Consider the following 16,317-nt stretch of genomic DNA (forward strand, 5'->3'; position numbering starts at 1 on the left):
CCCCTTCTTCATGATCCTAGGGCATGTCAGGGTCCCCTTTCTGCAGCTTCTTTTAAGACCAAGTAACAAATTACTGCCCTGGAACTCTATTGTCATGTGCAATCCACCTTGACTCTCAGTGAGAAACATAGACTATACATAATGTAAATAAATAAATGTGTAGATTGGCTCTAAGCCAACAAATATATAGAGTTACATAAAACAGAGCAACTGGCCATATATTGATCAGCTGATATGAGCAGTTCTACTTGCTTAGACTGTGATTTGAATAGCATACATTTCCATTTTTTAGTCCCAGAGAAAACTGCTGTGCTTATTATAGTTTCCCTGCCTGGTTTAGTGCCATAGAGAATAAGGGCCAAACTGGGTGTGTCGGAATCTTCTTGGTGGCCATGAGCATGCCATCACCATTTAAAATGCCCAAACCAAACAGAGACGCGTCCACAGATATGAATGAAGCTTAAACAGAGTATCATACCCTCCTGTGACAGTCATTAAACATAAAGAAAGCAGTCAATAAGAAGTCAGCATATGTTATTGTCTTATAAACTGTGATACATCCATCTAATCGAAGTGCTAATGTGCAATACATAGTCATTTGCCCTTTTAGGGCCTTTTAGCACTTTGATTGGATGGATGCAGGGCTCATTTGAAGGGGGAACATGCCGGAACAGTGTTCCAGAACATCTGAAAAGAGATCATGTGGGTTTTGGCCCCGCCCACATGATTCCTTTTCCTCCCTGCTGCCTGTGTCTTTAGCAGCAGGCAGAGGCAGCAGCAGCAGCACCCCCCCCCCCCACCATCCACCTCACTGCCTCCTGGATTCCCTGGTAGGAACCCAGGGCAAGGGCGGCCATGCGCGGGGGGCGGGGGAGCTGCAAACGGTGATGGCTCTCCAAAGGAGGATAAGCTGCTTTCAGTTCATTCTCCTTTATTTTCATTCGTGACTCGTGAGTGAGTGAGTGAGTGCAAGCCAAGCTGCTGGGGCTGGCTCTCCAGAGGAGGGTAAGCTGCTATCAGTTCATTCTGCTTTATTTTCATTCATGACTTGTGAGTGAGTGAGTGAGTGAGTGCAAGCAGGGCTGCTGGGGCTGGCTCTCCAGAGGAGGGTAAGCTGCTCTGAGTTCATTCTGCTTTATTTTCAGGAAATACCTGGAGATTTTTGGGGAAAGGGGCCTGAGGGGGTGGGTGTTGCCTTCTGACACACTTCCAGTGATGTCAGGGGTGTGTGGCATATGCAAATCAGTCATGCCAATGACACACTTCCGGTGATGTCAAGGGGCATGACACATACTAATGAGATATGCTAATGAGTTATGCCAATGAGTTCCTGCAGTTCTTTTTCTACGAAATGACCCCTGGATGGATGTATCACAGATTATAAGACAATAACATATACTGACTTCTTATTGATTGATTTCTTTATGTTAAATAACGGTCACAGGAAGGTTTGATACCCTTTGTTTTAAGCACCATTTAAAATGCCACAAGGGCATGTAGTATGGTGGACTGAGGGGCTCTTGTTCCCCTCTGCATCTTATTAAGTACCAAAATGGTCACCCCCACTGCTGCTGTTCCAACACTTAAAAAGATGCAGGCAGGGCGGAGAGTGCTGTGCTGCAGGCCTGATAAGGTTCAGGCCCTAGCAAGATTTTAAAATCACTTTAAAATGGCAACAGCATCCTCATGGCCACCACATGGACACTTTCATGTCTAGTTTCATGGCCCTAAGACTCCCTAAAATGCATCACTGGTCACAGTGTACCTCTAAAACCTACTGCTAAGGAGTTCTCATCAATTGGGAGTCTCTTCTGAATGTATATAATGTGCAAAGCCAATCTAATGAAATAATTAGCTTAAAGTACTTAAAAGTAGTATTGGGGCACCATGAAGATCAACATGTTTATTGTGGCATAAGCCTATCAAATGTTAGTTACATAATGACTAAGGGACAGAAGCTTAGAGGACTTGAACAATTTGGCTGTGTAAAGCAGTGCCTGAAGGCTTGTGGCCTTAATGTTACTCAAGATGCTGTCTTCTAGGCTAGAATTGATGCCACATTTGTCAGAAATGGTTTGGAGAGAGAGAACATTTCTGCCACAGTGTAGGAGGAAGGATAAGATGACAGGCTACAACTTCCTCCCAAGTCAAAGGCTTTAATATCCTGTCAGCCACACAACGTTGTTTACAAGTTTTCACAGACATGTTAAGATGTGTACAAAATTAGTCATAGCAAGATAATCCTGTTTGCTGATTGAATGGAGAATTAACACCGGACTTAACTTTGTATGGATGTCTGTGACACTTTTCTGGTAGGCAGTGATTTGTGTGGTTTACATATTTATATGCAGCACTTTCAAGAAAACAATTAGGGATAAATCCTTCCCTCAGATGTATCAGAATTTCAGTCTCACAATTTTTCTAAAATGTTATTTCTGATTAAATGCTATTTTACATATGAACAAAATAAAATGAGAATAAAATGAGAATAAACTAATTCAGGATCACAATCAATTTGGTGCATGTATCTTATATCTGAGAATCAATCTAGATAGTTGCATTGGATAAATACAGGCAATGTTTTACCACCAGCTAATGTACTGAGGTAAATGTGTACTCATATGGGTAGGGGGAGGAGAACAACTGCCCATATGGTGAAGAGAATATTCCCATGAATCTACACCTGGATAGAAATAAAAAGAAACAGTAGTCACTGTATGCCCACTGTGGTAACAATGTATTTATCCATAACAACAACAACAACAACAACAACAACAACAACAACTGCGCTTATATACCACTCTTCTAGACAGATTAGTGCCTCATCCGGAGCAGTGAACAAGTTAGTGTTATTGTTATCCCCACAATGCAGCTGGGGAGCTGGGGCTGAGAGGAGTGGCTTACCCAAGGCCACCTACTGAGCTCATGGCAGAGGTAGGATTTGAACCAGTAAAGGGCTGATTTGCAGCCGAACAATTTAACCACTGTGCTACAGCAGTTCTCTTCCTAATGTATGTGTGAGAATAATGTATATGTCTCTTTTCTGTTTTCCTACTATTAATGTAACATGCTGATCACTGAAACACCCATTGTCAGTTTTGTGTTGCGAAATGGACTCTTCGAGAATGTGTATCTGACTAACTTGGGTGACCTGGGAGTTGCATCCAAACATTACATGATTAGAGAATTTAAAGACCTCTAATCATTTTTGCACCTATTAATAATACAAGACTAAGAGAGTAAATGCAATAATTTGTGCTACAAGATGAGGAAGAAATACCTTGAAAATATTAAAACGATTTTTTTAATGAGGCAGGTACATGAAATTTTATTCAGTGAAATGGTAGAAAATAATTTTCAAATGTCTAGATTTGGTACACAGCCATTAATTGGTGTTCTTTTGTAGGTACGTAACCAGCACACAGATTCCTATTCCGACCCATTACTTTATTGTGCTGACCAGCTGTATGAATCAATCTAGCACTCCACTGAACTGCTCCAGCTCCCTGGATGTCCTGTCTTTTATTCTTCCTCATCGTCCTGACAACAGTGAGAGCTGTGCTGTAAGTATGCACTACTTGGAGGACATTAAGTGTTTATAACCTGTTTGCTGGCAGATGCGGAAAAAGCAGAGCTACAACATCCTGAATGTACGGTGTATTCAGAGGCAAATATTTTGGAAGAGATGTATATGAAACCAAGTAAGAAGGCAAATATCTCTTCTACTATTCACTGCACTCATTTCTTAAATACAGTAATTGAGCCAGTGCAACTATCCTATTTACTTGAAGAGAAGATGAGTTTTTAAAAACTTTTTTTTGCTTCCTAAAATAGAGGGGTTGTCTTCTGCTCAGGTGTAAAGATCCACTAAGTGTGAGAGGTGATTCACTGTGCATGAAGGAAGAGCTTTGGAGAAAGTGGGCCAACTCATTCACCAGCAGAGAGGAGAGGCAGTGAAAGTCTGCAAATACTGCCTTTCAAGCTGCTTTGAGTTTCATGGGGAGAGAGGAGATGTTAGGTGGACTTGCTGGCTAACTTTAGAAATTACAGCTCCTTGCCTAGCAAATGGTAAGAATAGGTATGAACAGTGGGGGTGGTTTGCTCCTTTACTGACCCATGTTTATGGCTCCGAATAGTACTCCACACCAGCTTTTGCTTCTTTCCTGTACTTCAGGCCAAAGTTGCCTAGTAGTGCCAGTTTTTCCCCCATGAGAGAGAAACTCAGGCCTTCAGTGGGTTTACAGTAAATTGGCACAGCATGAGCTATAGCTGTGATGAGTTTGTTGTCACTGCTCCTACGTCCCCAGGGGTGAGTTTGCAAGAACAAACACACTCTGGGGGCAGACCCCAGGGTAGACCGCTGCCACCAATTTCCTCTGACTAATGCTAAGCTCAGATACTGAGAAAATAGAGTCTCCAGCTCTACTGGGTGTCAATAAGTCATGCCAGCAAGATAGGCCACCTGTATACTGTGTTCCACTCAGTATACCCTTTTATGTTGTTTATTGAAATATCTTTGAAATTGACTGTGCTGACTCACACTTGTAATCTATCTTGAGTCTCAATGAGAAAGCCAAACTATATGTAACATAAAATATATAAATAAATAAAACAGTTAACTGGTAGCTGAGCTAAATAGACCAAGGTGCTGGTTTCAGATTGAAACCCAAAACCCAATAACCCAATAATAAGAGTTGAGCAAAAGATTACATATATAGAAAAGTGTGCAAAAGCAGAATAGTAAAACAATAAAGAATATTTAACTAAAGCCTAAATCACTTAGTAGAATCCTGTTCCCAGTAAACCAGATGTTACCTTGTAAAGTCAAGTCACAAAGTCCAAACAGAACAAAACACCAGGGGCTAGCTTTCCAGCCTAGCCCCAGAACAAAATGGCCAAGAGCCAGCAACCATATTCAACTGCTGGTCCAAGGACAAGTAGTTTATTTTAAATGTCCTGCTGGACTGGAGATATGACACCTTCTGTTGGAAAAGTGTGACTTCCTAGCCTATGGAAAGCCTTGTGAACTGGGGTGGAGGAGAAAACCAGGCATTCCTTCTAAGCCCTTTGATTTCAATAGATTTGGAAGGGTGCAATTATGCTTAGGACTGCACTGCCAGTTGGTCAATTTATCCAAGCTTTTGCTTGAAATTGTGGTTAAAAAGCCGATCTCTTACCTTTTAAAATTTGAACCAGTGTGATCCAATACTGCTTGTGAACAATTAAGTGCAAAGAGATGTAAAAAGTGAAAATAACATTTTCTTCTGTAATCTATATTATTTATTGTATATTGATTACTGTGTAATAAAAAAATTGTTCATACTGCAACCTTTTTAAAGGAGGGGTTGATTTAAATTCAGAGTCATTTGATTTTATGTACAACCTCATGTTACATTCAGAGTTATCTTCCTTTCAAGTAAATATGGTAGTGGTTACAAGACTAACACTGCAAACATAAGCAAAGTTACACCCTTTAAAGTCTATTAAGGGGTGCAAAAGTATGTAAAGTTGCTTAAGATTGTCCTGTCAATGCTGAATGTCCCTGGTTCAAATCTCACCTCTACCATGAACTCAGCAGCTACTCTTAAGGAAAGCACAATTCCACAGTCTCAGCTCCCTAGGTCGGATACTGGGCAAATAATACAGACATGATATACTTTACTGATTCATGAGGATTACAGCAAATATATTTCTTGCATGCATTGACCACTTTAAAGTACTGTGTAAACACTGAGTTTGTTGTTAGTATTTAGCTACTATTCCTTCTCTTTTTAACTAGCGGTTGGCTTGATGATATTATATGAAGGGGTGTGCGATTCGGGATAAATACCCAAATCGGATATGATTTCTAAAGATTTGGGATTTCCAAATCAGGCCCAGCATGCTGGCCCTGATTTGGAAATGCCGAATCAAAGCTTCTCGAAGCGATTCGAGTAGCTTCAGGAAGCTTCGGGGCACTTTCAAACCCCACGGCTGGCTCCAGCTGACTGGCAGAGGAGGATCCCCCCCCGCGGGCCAACTGAAGTTTAAAGGGCCCTTTCCGTGCTTGAGCTAACCCTGCAGGAAGGGAATTTCCCCTGTGGGCCAGCTAAAGTGTAAAGGTCCCTTTCCAAACTTTCCACACTTCAGCTGGCCCATGGGAAGGGGATAGCCTTTTCTGCGCTTCAGCTGGTCGGCGGGGGGCGGGGATCTCGAGTGGTGTGGAGGGTGCTTTATTGTTACTAGTGGGGTGCATGTATGAAAGACACATGTTGTTTTAAATGCATTTGTATCACTTTATAACTATGGTTATGAAACAAAGTAGATTTATGGTACTATTTCAGCCTTACTGAGCTTTTTGTGTCACTTGTAAATGGATGCAGGGTATCTGAAGGGCACGCTTAGCCTTTCACGTACTGTTCCACAGAATTGTGCAGATCTAAGAATGACATTTGCACACATTACCTATCTAGTCTGAATGGAAGTGACTTTTTGGTCACTATTGTATCAGACGACGCTCCATTGCCATGTTCCTCCTCCTTGTCCATGATAGTGGTTATCTGGGGTATGACCATTCCAGTCACTAGTGAAAAAGACAGGGTAAAGTCTTGCCAGTGTCACTGGTGTCTTTTCCACCCTGCAAGTAACACATGAAAAAATACAGCATTGATGAAAATGAGAAGTCTTTCTCTCCAGCCTCATCAGTTTCAATGGAATAAGATGAAGGAAATCCACATCAGAGAATTTGCAAGGTTTTTCTCCAGCCTTATCTATTTTGCCCAAGACCAAAGTGGAATAAATCCCCAGTAAAATAAGTTGCAGTGGGGCAGCTGGGCAATGGGAAAAGGGAAGTTACATCCTGCAAGTGTGTCCAAGTTGCAGAGAAATATGAATCAAGACAGGCAAGTGAGGAAGTGTCTTCTGCACTACCTGGAGTGGGTAGGAAAACATTTATAGTCACATCCTATGCAGAGCGGCAGACCCTTATAAGACCTTTGACATTGACTTCCGGTTTGGGATTCATGGAGGTCTAACGCAGCTCCATTTGCGGAGCTGACCGGACTGCCGTTTTAACCGGCCGGAGGGGTGAAAATAACCCGCGGCCGACTGCTCTCAGGCGGGGAGCAGGCAAAGAACGCTCAAGACCCTAGGGTGAGCTAGATCTCGGATGAGGGGGGGCTCTACTCAAGGAGTCTCCCCCCCAATCCTTGAGGTCCCACCTTGCGACGGGTCGGCTATAATCTCTGCGGCAGTTCTGGGGCCAATTCGGCTGGCATAAGACCTACATACCCAAGCTTCGATCGGGGAGGGAAGTCGAGAGGAGAATTTAAGATCGAAACAGCGATTACAACCCGAGAAAGTTGAAGAGAAGGTAAAGATCGCTATCTCTTGAAACGGGACAGATTGATAAAAACAGAGAGGAAAGAAAGTAGATTTTTAAACTGCAACAGACTAGTGAAAAGGAGGTGAAGACTCGGCAGGAGTTGTATTTTAAAAGAGACTAAATTTAAAGAAGTTATTGCAAAAATCGGACTATTGTTTTGAATACCTGTGGTTTTGGAGCTGTGGGAAAAAGACACCATCGCGAGACCTGCTGTGGGAAGACGGGAGACAGGAAGTGCGTAACAACAATAGAGTGGCTGGAGGGAAGCGGCCCTTGCCGACGGACAGGAAGTAGGGAATCGCCATTTTTGAAAAGGGAAGGGTCGCGGCTTCAGCGGAAGAGGAAGTAGGCCATCTTGGATTACAATAACATAGAGAAACCATAGAGAAAAGACGCCCGACATTTTGGATACAAAAAATTAATTTTGGCAAAGATTGGGACATTTGAAAAAAAGGAAAACGTTTAAACATATGCCACGGAGCTAAGGAAGAGAGCAGATTCGTGGGAGCGAGCTAAAGCAAGCCCCACGATGTTGAAAAAAGAGTGGCAATCGGCAATAGAAAATTTGGACAAAAAGCTTATAGACATGATGAAAGAACTTAAGGACACGAAATTGGAGCTTATTAAAGAGGTCAAAGAAGTTACACAGACAGTAAAGTCGGAGCTGTCAGAAGTGAAAAAAGGCGTGGAAACGATTAGTAGTGAATTACAAGGAACGCAGCAGAGAGTTAAAACAGTAGAAGACGCGATGGAGAATTTAATAGAAACGCAACAAACAGAGATGAGACTGGTGAAGGGGAGGATGTCAGTTGCAGAAACTAAACACATGGAGAAGCAGCTTCGTTTTCGTGGTCTGCCAGAAGTGGAAGGGAAGTCAGCGCAAGAACAGATGACTGAGGTGTTGGCTGATTACCTGGGGAAGGAGGAGGAGGAAATTGTGGCTATCCTAGATGTGGCGTACCGTGTGAACTCGAGAATTGCAACCCAGAGGAAACTACCAAGGGATGTGATTGTGCAGTTTACAACTAGAAACATGAAAGAGAGGATTGTGACAAAACAATTTCAAGATCCATTGGAGATTGATGGCAAGACGATTATCATAATGAAGGAACTGCCCAGATCAGTGTTACTGGACAGGAAAAAATATAGAGTGCTAATTCAAACTTTGAAGGACATGAATATCAGATACAGATGGGAGTTACCGGAAGGAGTGTCCTTTGAGTTTGGAGGGGCAAAAAAACGCATCAGATCTGAGCGGGAGATGGAGAGATTTATCAAGGACAATGAAAAAGACTTACCAACAAAACCATGAATATGGAGTGTAATGTATTATCTTGGAATGTAAATGGACTAAACTCACCGAATAAGAGGAAAAATATTTTTCATTGGCTACTAAAACAAAAATGTGATATTGTTTGTTTGCAGGAGACCCATATTAGAAAACAGGATGTAAAATATTTAAAATCTGGAAAATTGGGCAAAGAATTTGTAGCGGCCTCTAACAAGAAAAAAAGAGGAGTGGTGTTGTACATAAAAGAGGAGCTGCAGCCAAAATTTGTTATGAGAGATGTGGAAGCTAGATTTGTAGCGGTGGAATGTAATTGGAATTTAAAGAGAGTGTTGGTAGTCGGACTTTATGCACCTAACGGTGCAAAGGAAAGCTTCTTTGAGGATTTAAGGAAGCATTTAGACGATCTTGTATATGACCAGATAATTCTTGCTGGAGATTTTAATGGAGTGACAGATTTGGAACTAGATAAAAAGACTACAACAGCACAAAAGAAAAGAGGACTATTGCCAAAGCTTTTTTTTGAGTTGATTCAACAAGAGACTCTCGAAGATGTATGGAGGAGAGAATATCCTAAAACCAAACAGTTTACTTTTTATTCTGCAAGGCATCTTACATTATCAAGAATTGATATGATCTGGGCCTCAAAGGACTTAGCGTTATGGACTAAGGAGGTAGAAATAATGCCGATGGTAGGCTCAGATCACAATCCAATTATGTGGAAATTTGGAAAAAGGAGAAAAAGGAAAGCCTGGAGAATAAATGAGGACTTGCTACAGGAAAGTGAAAATATGGAAATATTGAGAAGAGAGACAAAGTTTTTTATACAATATAACGTGAATAAAGAAGTACCAACCAGTAAAGTTTGGGACGCGTACAAGGCGGTTGTAAGGGGCATACTAATGGACTTAAATGGCAGAGCAAGGAAAAAGAAAGAGGAGAAAAGACAAGAGATTGAGGAGAAAATAAAGGCCAAAGAAATACAGTTAAAAAAGAGACCAGGGAAAAAGAAAATACATCAGGAAATTAAAATTCTTCAAGAACAGTTAACAGCAATGAGTAATAAAGAATTGGAGTGGAACCTTAAAAGACTGAATCAAAAAGCTTTTGAGGGTGCTAATAAACCTGGGAAATATTTGGCATGGCAATTGAAGAAGAAAAGGGAAAAGAAAATAATAAATAAAATCTGTGAAGAAAATAAAACGTACCTGGAGCAGACTACCATTAGTAGAGCCTTTTATAAATTTTATGCTAAGCTGTATAATAAAAAAGAAGTAACCAAAGAATCAATAGCATCATATTTGGAGAAAACCAAACTTCCAGAGATCTCGGAAGCTTGAAGTACAAGAAGTGCCAACTATTGAAGATTGGATCTACAAATTGCTGTATATGGCTGAAATGGACAAGATGACAAGAAAACTGAGAGATCTGGACTCAGGGCAGTTTAACACAGACTGGGAGAAGCTGAAACAATATCTGGAGAAGAAGTGGGAGGTGGGAGGAAAACTGTGGCAGTTTGAGAACTACTGAAGTACAATAAAAGTATAAAAGAGAGGGGTGACTTTACCGGGGGAGGAAGAGAAATGTGAATTTATAAGCAGTTAGATTAATTAATTGATTGAGATATATATAGATATGTAAAGGTTAATTGATAGAATATTGATAGAGAATAATTAACGGTTTAAACATGAGGATTGAGTAATTAACAATATTTTTTTTTACTTGATAAGACTTATATGCACCAAACTGAATGTATAGAAGAGTTAAAATGACTGACTATGTGATGAGTTATATAGAAATACTATAAAAAGAAGAAATGATTAATATAGAGAGAACAAATCAAATTGTTTGATTTAAATGTGGGAAATTTTTATGGTTTATGACATACAGAAATATTCAAAACTGGAAAATGGGATAAATTGTTTATCTAAAGAAGTATAGTTTGGATGTTTAGTAAGTAAAAGAGTTAAAGATGTACTGCTTAATATAATGGAGAATATATATTTGTTTTAGATAGAGGAAATTAATAGAAGTAAGGGAAAAGGGACAGAGGGTGGGAAAGCTGTTGGAAGTCAACAAAAGGGGGGGAAAGGGAGGGGGTTAGAAACGAAAAATTAGGGTAATTGAATGCAATGTAATGTAAAAATATTAATGTTCTAACCCAATAAAAATTTTACAAAAAAAAAAAAAAAAAGAAGACCTTTGACATTGATGGAGTGAGAAGGGTGTAACCCTGCTTAGGATGTCACCGTTAAAAGGAGGAAAACACAACTTTCAATCAGTGGTTGATGTTTATTAACTAAATCGATCATTATTAAAATGCTTGAAAATACACATGTAATATCAGCCCTGAGAATCTGTAAAGCACCAGGTCTACAGTTAACACTAAGTAAGCTGTGGTTTACCATTGCCTTCTTCTGCTTTGCAGTGGCAGTACTTGAAATACAGACATAGCCTAACAATAGTGCTCTGATTTCTCTGCACTGTTTGATTGCAGTATTTGCCTCCCAGCCCTCTTCTCAAAGATAGAAAACAGGATAAACCCTTTGGGTAAATACTCATATATCATGGTGGCTGCAAGGAAATTAACTATTTAAAGAGCAAACAAGTTCCAGGAGCAAAGATCCATCACCCATGCTACAGCCATGTTGTATATAGAAATAGGAAATTATTTAAGTTTGAGTTTTGTGCTTGTTTGCTTCAGATGAATGGCCTCCCAGAGATCCTGTGGGTTGAAAAAAGAATGCAGGCTCATGTTGGACGTGTCCGTGATGTGGAGCTTTTGACGGGTCTAGATTTCTATCATGGGAGAAACCAGTCACTTCCTGATATTCTACAATTAAAGACATTTCTGCCAACGTTTGAAACTATTATTTACTGAGTGTGTGTCAATTGATAATAAAGGAACATCTACTGAAATAAGTCTGATTTTGGTATTATTGATTTTGGTGTTATCTGGAATTCAGGTTGCACCAAACTTCTAAATGTAAGCTTTCACCAAATAACACATGATTGTAAGTGGTTCTGAATACTAAAACAGTACATCAGGAATTATGAGTAATGAACTTTTATCATGTAAAATGAATGTATGTAAATGTAAAGCATCGTGCATTGTTATTATTATTTTTTTAAAATTCTGGGCTTTATAAATATTACTGGAGGAATGTTTTGTGGGTTTGATAACTGACATGTAGTTTCATCATTCTGAGTGTATTTGAAAGCCATACGGTGGAGCATTCCCCTTGTGCCTGGAGTAGGACCTACCATGGGGGTGTTGGGAGGGAAAAGATGACACAGACACACTGTGCTGGGGAAAATCAGGCCACAACTTTATTGATTACAAGTTCCTCAGGTCTTGGTGCAGCATAGGCTGGGGGCAATGAGTGTAGCTGAGAGCCCAACTGCTCACAGTACCTCCAATGGACACAGCTAACAGCTCAACTGCTGCCAGCAATACCAGTATGCATAACTGACAGCCCAACTGCTGTATCAGCAGCACATTCCCCAACCTGCCTGTTGGGTTAATCATGGGAAGAGGGCTGGTGTTAGGGCTGGATGCAGCAGAAACAGCTATTCCTACCCATCTCCATCCTCCTTGGGGCACTCAATGTGTCAGCCCCTAAGTTGGCTGCCATGCGCACCCCCCCCCCCCCCGCCCGGCACCTTCTTGTGCTTCTTTCTGGGTGCCATAAGATTCATGGACTTGGAATGTTAGATCTGACCAATTTTTGTCTGGTAGTTGCGGTTTGTGTTTAATCCCACCCTTATTAATAAGAAAAAGGGGCATGCAAGAGAATCTCATAAAAGTGTATATTTGGAGTTATGTAATCCTTTGCATGTCACTTGTATTGCTACTCCCCCCCCCCCGCCCCATAATTACACATTGATATTGGTAGCATTTTTTATGTGACTTGAGTGCTTTTGTAATTTCTGGTTACTTTCATTTGACACCCAAATTCTAGCAGGTGGAATTGTACTGGGGGGGGGGGGCGCTAAGGAACTCTCTGCTACTGCACTGATATCTTCCTTGTGGTTTCCAAATGTTGGCTTTTTTTTTGCACGAGTGATTTTGCCGCTGTTGGTCCCATGCTTCTTTTGTTTTCTTCCTAATTCCAGATGTGTAACTCCCCCTTTAAATTTCAATGTGGTGTTTCAAAGGTTCTTTTCCTAGTTTTCCGCCTCTGTTTTTTGAACTCTGTATTGAAATCTGAAGGGGGAGTTAAGTGTTTGGAATTCAGAAGAAAACCTGAAGAGGCATGGGGCCCAAAGTGTCAAAAACTGCCCATGCAAAAAAAGGCTGTCCAGTTGTAGCCAGTACTCGATTATGGACTATATGGCTATAGAACTACTTTCTACATGATGCATCCCCTGGATTTGCATTTTTCCCCTTTCGTGTGCTTGTCTGTATCACAGAATATGTTCTTTGTGTTTATAGAGATGATACATAGAACTTCCCTTGCATATAGCGCCCCTCCCCCCAATAAGGAGTGCTCCTGGACTAATAGTTTGTCTATGGAACTACTTTCAACATGATGTATCAACTTGAATTTGCATTTTTGTGTGCTTGTCCATATGATGTGTTTATTATGTCCATAGAAAATATAAATAGTACTAGTTAATGCGGATTTTCCAGGCTGTATAGCCGTGGTCTTGGCGTAGTTAACTACAATGCCAAGACCACGGCTATACAGCCTGGAAAATCCGCAACAACCATCGTTCTCCGGCCGTGAAAGCCTTCGACAGTACTAGTTAACTTCCCTTGTCTGTAACTACTTCCCTTATATGTAGCCATCTGCTGGTGAGGAGCACTACTACTACACCATTAGAGTGACTTGAAAGCTTAATTGTGATTTCAGGTTACTTTTGGTTTGTCATTATATTCCAACAAGTTGAAGTTTACTGTAGGGAACTCTCAGCCACTGCACTGAACTCTTCCTTGTGGTTTCATATTGTAGAAAGTACCTGATTATGGATTATATAAAGAATGGCAGCTATGGAACTACTTGCTACTTGACGTATCCCTGAATTTACATTTGATTTCTTTTATGCACTTGTCTGTATAATGCAATGTGTCTTCTTGTTTATAGAGATTAAATATAGAATTTCACTTGTATGTAGCCCCCACCAACAAAAAGATTCCTGGACTAATAATCCTCCAATTTTGTCAGTCTAGCAGAGAGGCGACATGACCACCATCACGTACCCCACAATTCCCCTATTTTTCCGTAATCTGCCTGAGTGATATTAATTCTCCTTGCAGGGGGAGAAGCTGTCCAGAGGGGCTGAGTTTATTTTGCTGCTTTCTTCCTCTCAAGCCCTGCCAAATTAGGTGGGAGTCGCACACCCAACTTCTTCCCTAAACTCAATTTGCTACCATTAGGCATTATCCCCCAAAAGGGGAATCAGAAACAGCCCATCAAAGGTGCAAACAAATCTGGGGGAGAGGGTGGGGGGAGTAGTAATTTAGCCCGCCCATTTACAACCCCAGCCACCAGAAACTCCCTTGCATTTTTTCATGGAGTTCAAAAGGGAATGCTATGTTCTCCCTCTCTTAGTTTCTTTGAGGAGGGGGCTGGTTTCCAAGCATCTTGACTGTATCTCATCTCTCACCCCTTCATTTTCCCTAAGTCATGTTTTGACTTAGATCATTGGGTGGATCTGCCAGTAATTGAAACTTGCTCTCTGACTCACTTCTTCTTAGGAGATCTGCCTGAACTTATAGACCTTACCAAGGCTCTGCATGGAGGCCTTTCAGCCAACTATTTCAAGGCCATTTCAATTTCCAGTTGTGCCCTTGAATTTCCCCTCTCTGTAATTTAGTGCTTGGGGTCAAAGCACGCCCCCCCCCCAATCTCCAGTGTGGTGCTTGCTGCCAAAGTTCAACAATATTGTCGTAAGAAGCTGGAGAGGCACAGTCACACTCTCCTCATGCATGTTGTGACAAGTGGCTGCCTTCCCACTCCCCCAGCCCCAGTCAAATCAACTCTTGCTGCTGTGGAGCAAGAGCTCCTGCCTTAAAAACTCCATTCCTGGACAGCAGTTGGCTCTTGTTTGTTAACCAATGCCACAGAATTCCGCACACACACCCCCAACCGACCCCCTGGGGATACTTAGTCTTCTAGATGCATTGGGCCTAATGCGCTGAGCCTTGTTTCTTCACAGTGTGTGTGGGGGTGGGGGGAGGGGAATTCCATTGGTCAGGAGTGCATCTCAGTAAACTATCAGTAACAAAAGAGGACAGCAAAGGAAACAAATAGAACTGCCTTCCTTTACCCTGCTAGGCCACACAACCATACCTCCAGGCAAGAAAAGGAGACAAAACTAGAACAGGGGGGCTGCAGCATCACTTAACCCCCCCCCCCAATATCACCATATGGCTCTCTCCAGCAACCAAATAAGGAATACGGCCTGTTAGAATAGATAGATATCCTGAGGGTGCTGCAACAAAGACCACATCTAGTAAGAAAGGAACTGGAAATGCAGCTTCTACTCAGTGGTCAGAGAACTAAGGGAGGAGTTGTTGTTGCAGCCAGTACCAAGTACCAAAGAGTTTATTGTCTATAGCCATACGCCGTCACAAATTTTCCAAACATCAACTAATAAACAGTTAAATCCAGTATCACAGTTTGAAGTAGTACCAGTAGTACCAGACTTGCTTACAATAAAGCCTGAGTTAGTGAAGCAAGGGCTCTGTCTCCTTTTGAATGTACCACCAAAACACAGCTCAGTTGTGAGTGAGGCACCTGTACCTTACCTCTTGCTTTGACAAGTGACAGGAAAGGAGGCAGCAGAAAAGCTTGCTCAGATCACCTGAGAATAGAGGGGCAGCTTGGATGATTGCCTTTGCCGGGAGAGAGCTCTAGAATGCCCAGCGAATCTGCTGCCTCTTCCTTTTCAACAAGAGCCACTGACAAGATTGAAATCTGAAGCCCTTGAATCAGATGATCCCCTCCCCCATTCCCTGCTGGCTTGTGGGTGGCAGGGCTGTCAGAAGATGCTTGAAGACCACCTGGCTGATAGGCCAGCCAATGCTGGGCCCAAAATTGCCCAGCATCATCCTGTTTCCTCCCCCTCTTCCACCCGGGCATAAATGATGCTCTGTCTTAATTCAGTTGAAGACTTTTCTGGCAGCCACTGCAGTTGTTTGCTATTACTCTGGTGTGTTTTGAATTATCTGCTTCATAACAGTTACTAGTTGTCCTTGCGCCTCATCCACAGTTTGAAAGGAAAGGCTCCTGACTACCTGATGTGGTTTGATGCTCACATCTCCTCTCAGAATGAGGAGCAGATGGTGGGGAAAGGGACAGGATACAGGAGAGTTTCCAGATTGGCCATTGTGTGCAACCACCAATTGTACTCCTGCTGCACGGCTTTTGTTTTAGTCCTGCACTCCAAGGTCATCCTAACATGCTCCCTTGTGAGAGACAGCCAGAGCCTCCTCCACCTTTTCCTCTCCCCATACATCCAGGAGATCCAGTGTCTCCCACTCACACCAGGAAATGCGTTGGCCACCAGCAGCTTTTTGAGCAGCCATCTTGGAAGAGTTCTTGCTTGTTTGAAGGTGCAGTGGGAAATGGCACCTCTCTGCCAGTTCAAACCTTTACAAACAGCATTTTCATTGGCTGCTTCCCTAGACAGCCTTCCATTTCCCACTTACCTTTACATA

The 16,317-nt window shown here is 41.8% G+C and overlaps 1 protein-coding gene across 2 annotated transcripts in view; it reads left to right on the forward strand.

Moving 5' to 3' along the window:
* Nucleotides 1–11,573, forward strand: part of ENPP3 (ectonucleotide pyrophosphatase/phosphodiesterase 3) — a 95,377-nt gene extending 83,804 nt beyond the window's left edge. For both annotated transcript variants that reach the window (XM_054991652.1, XM_054991660.1), the window contains 2 exons: nucleotides 3,407–3,563; nucleotides 11,356–11,573. In XM_054991652.1, coding sequence (XP_054847627.1) covers nucleotides 3,407–3,563; nucleotides 11,356–11,532 — 334 coding nt within the window. In that variant the 3' untranslated portion in view covers nucleotides 11,533–11,573. The remainder of the gene's footprint in view (nucleotides 1–3,406; nucleotides 3,564–11,355) is intronic.
* The last annotated feature ends 4,744 nt before the right edge of the window (nucleotides 11,574–16,317 follow it).

Source organism: Eublepharis macularius, chromosome 1 (assembly GCF_028583425.1).
Source record: "Eublepharis macularius isolate TG4126 chromosome 1, MPM_Emac_v1.0, whole genome shotgun sequence".
NCBI lineage: Eukaryota > Metazoa > Chordata > Lepidosauria > Squamata > Eublepharidae > Eublepharis > Eublepharis macularius.